At 33.9% G+C, this 3,951-nt stretch overlaps 1 protein-coding gene across 1 annotated transcript; it reads left to right on the plus strand.

Annotated features, from left to right (window-relative positions):
- Positions 1-321: 321 nt before the first annotated feature.
- On the plus strand, positions 322-711 carry LOC137646394 (troponin I-like). The gene has a single exon (XM_068379493.1). The coding sequence runs from the start codon at positions 322-324 to the stop codon at positions 709-711; it is 390 nt and encodes a 129-aa protein (XP_068235594.1).
- The last annotated feature ends 3,240 nt before the right edge of the window (positions 712-3,951 follow it).

Consider the following 3,951-nt stretch of genomic DNA (forward strand, 5'->3'; position numbering starts at 1 on the left):
AAGGAGAGCAGGGAACAGAAGAGCAGAGGAATTTACGGAGGGAGGCAAATGCAAGAAGAATGGCAGCTACACATGAGACACGAAATGAAGAACAACAAAAAAACTCATGCAAGTAGAATGGAAGCTAGCCTTAAAGCAAAAGAGGAAGAGCAGATAGATTTGAGTGGGAACACTAACGCAATCAGAATGGTAGCTAGATATGAAGCAGAAGACGAAGAACATGAATTTGAGAATCAACGCTACTACAAGCAGAATGGCAGGTACACGTGAATCAAAAGATGAATAGTAGAGGAATTTGAGAAGCAACACCAATGCAGTAGAATGTCAGCTAGACATGTAGCACAAGACGAAAAGCAGATGAATTTAAGAAGGAACACTAATGTAAGTAGAATGGCAACTAAACGTGAAGCAGAAGATGAAGAGCAGACAAATTTAAGAAGGAACACTAATGCAAACAGAATGACAACTAGGCGTAAAGCAGATGAAGAACCCCCCAAAAATTTTTGCCTTAGAATTTTAGCTAGACGTGAAGCAGAAGACAAAAAGCAGATGAATTCAAGAAGGAACAGTAATGCAAGCAGAATAGCAGCTAGACGGGAAGCAGAAGATGAAGAGCAAATGAATTTAAGAAGGAATACTAATGCACAGAGAAAGGCAGCTAGACGTGAAGCAGAAGAAGAGGAGCAGATGAATATAAAAAAGGACCAATGATGCAAATAGAATGGCAACTAAACGTGAATTGCAGAATGAAGACCAAAGAAATTCTTGCCTTAGAATGTCAGCTGGACGTGAAGCAAAAGATGAAAATCTGATGAATTCAATAAAGAATACCAATGCAAGCTGATTTGCAGCTAGAAGTTAAGCAGAAGACAAAGAGCAGATAAATTTATGAAAGGAAAACTAATGCAAGCAGAATGACAGCTAGAAGTGAAGCAGAAGAGGAAGAACAGAAGAATTTAAGAAGGAACACTAATGCAAGAAGAATGGCAGCTGAATGTGAAGCAGAAGATAAAGATTAGAGGAATTTAAGAAGGAGCACCAATGCAAGTAGAATTTCAGCTAGACATGAAGCACAAGACGAAAAACAGATGCACTTAAGATGGAACACTAATGCAAATTGAATGGCAACTAGACATGAAGCAGAAGATGAAGAGCAGACGAATTTAAGAAGGAACACTAATGCAAACAGAATGGCAACTGGACGTAAAGCAGATGATGAACCCCCCCCCCCCCCCAAATTTCTTGCCTTAGGATTTCAGCTAGACGTGAAGCAAAAGACAAAAAGCAGATGAATTCAAGAAGGAACAGTAATGCAAGCAGAATGGCAGCTAGACAGGAAGCAGAAGATGAAGAGCAAATGAATTTAAGAAGGAATACTAATGCACAGAGAAAGGCAGCTAGACGTGAAGCAGAAGAAGAAGAGCAGATGAATATTAAAAAGGACCAATGATGCAAATAGAATGGCAACTAAACGTGAAGTGCAGAATGAAGACCAAAGAAATTCTTGCCTTAGAATGTCAGCTGGACGTGAAGCAAAAGATGAAAAGCAGATGAATTCAAGAAAGAACACCAATGCAAGCTGATTTGCAGCTAGATGTTAGGCAGAAGACAAAGAGCAGATAAATTTATGAAAGGAACACTAATGCAAGAACAATGACAGCTAGACGTGAAGCAGAAGAGGAAGAACAGATGAATTTAAGAAGGAACACTAAGGCAAGAAGAATGGCAGGTACACGTAAAGGAGAAGACGAAGAGCAGATGAATTTAAGAATGAACACTAATCTAAGCAGAATAGCAGCTGAATGTGAAGCAGAAGATGAAGATTAGAGGAATTTAAGGAGCACCAATGCAAGTAGAATGTCAGCTAGACATGAAGCACAAGACGAAAAGCAGATGCACTTAAGAAGGAACACTAATGAAAGGAGAATGGCAACTAAACGTGATGCAAAAGAAGAATAGCAGATTAATTTAAGAAGGAACACTAATGCAAATTGAATGGTAAATAGACGTGAAGCACAAGAGGAAGACCAAAGAAATTCTCGCCCTATAACATCAGCTAGATGTGAAGCAAAAGACAAAAATCAGAGGAATTCAAGAAGGAACACCAATGCAAGCAGAATGTTTGCTGAACGTGAAGCAGAATATGAAAAACGGATAAATTTGAGAAGAAACACCAATTCAAGCAGAATGGCACCTACACGTGATGCAGAAGACGAAGAGCAGATGAATTTAAGAATGAACACTAGTACAGGCAAAATGGTAGCCAGACGGTATGCAGAGAAATAAGAGCAGATGAATTTAAGAAGGAATACTAATGCAAGCAGAAGGGCAGCTAGACATGAAACAGAACGCAAAGTGGAGATGAATTAAAGAAGGAACACTAATGCAAGTAGAAGGCCAACTAGACCTAAAGCAGAAGATGAAGAGCAGATGAATTTAAAAAGTAACGCTAATGCAATCAGAATGAGAACTAGACGTAAAGCACAGAATGAAGACCAAAGAAATTATCACCTTATAAATAATTAACAAAGATTAGTAGCTCTAATAAATCAGGAATAAAAAATATTAAAGTATGACTCGACTTCAGGATAAACAACAAAGAATGATTGTCTATCAAGACCAAGAAACATCAGAAGGAGGTGAAAATAGTTGTCATATTGATAGAGTCAGGCATGTAGAAGCAAGAGCACGCCCTTTTAATGCTGTACAATGGCGTTCCAGTGCCTTCACTTATAATCCAAGATACCCCTATGTAACAGAAGTCATTACGAATTAGATTAATGTCAAAACAATGCAATCACTGTGATGCTCAGAAATGGAAGAATGAGACCTCCTGGATTATGTTGCAGTGAAGGGAAAAATAGGCTGCCTTTGTTGGTTAAACCTCCTGAATATCTATATATTATATATATATATATATATATATATATATATATATATATATATATATATATATATATATATATATATATATATTTATACACATATATATATATAAATATATAAATATATATATATATATATATATATATATATATATATATATATATATATATATATGTATATATACATATGCATATATATATACATATACTGTATATATATATATATATATATATATATATATATATATATATATAAATATATATATATATATATATATATATATATATATATATATATATGTATATATATATATATATATATATATATATATATATATATATATATATATATATACATATATATATATATATATATATATATATATATATATATATATATATATATATATATATATATATATATATATATATATATATGTCCCATGTCAATGGATAATGAGACATCGGAACGTGTTTTTTCACTTTATTACCAAAAAGTTCGTGAATACACTGTGTACAGCCTATACTCTCATGTGGGTACCTTGAACGCTCGAATGGTACTGACTAACACTCGCCAAGTAAGATGTAATGTTGTTCTATCAATATGCTGAATTGCTAGGCTTTGTGGAACTCTCCACTATGATGGAAATATACTGTCAGACACATTATCTTACGAGACTAGGGACATGTAAGCATAACAGAGTTCAGTGATCGTGCCTTCCAATTCATGACAGTGGTTGTATTCTTAAAAATGTAATCAATCTGATTGTATAAAAGACATATTTTGCATACAAGGATTAGGGCATTATTCCCCCCACCCCCCAAGCTCCTCACTCCGGGAGGAGGTGCGTACTCACCCTTTCTAATCTATGATATATGGAGGAAACTCCGACCCGGAATAGGGCATGGCATGTACTAGATAGAAATGCAATAATATATATATATATATATATATATATATATATATATATATATATATATATATATATATATATATATATATATATATATATATATATATATATATATATATATATATATATATATATATATAACTCACCCAAAG

The sequence above is a fragment of the Palaemon carinicauda genome, chromosome 9, assembly GCF_036898095.1.
Source record: "Palaemon carinicauda isolate YSFRI2023 chromosome 9, ASM3689809v2, whole genome shotgun sequence".
Lineage (NCBI taxonomy): Eukaryota > Metazoa > Arthropoda > Malacostraca > Decapoda > Palaemonidae > Palaemon > Palaemon carinicauda.

Coding starts and splice junctions, on each gene's coding strand:
- LOC137646394 (XM_068379493.1), top strand. CDS start 322: ATGTCAGCTAGACATGTAGCACAAGACGAAAAGCAGATGAATTTAAGA.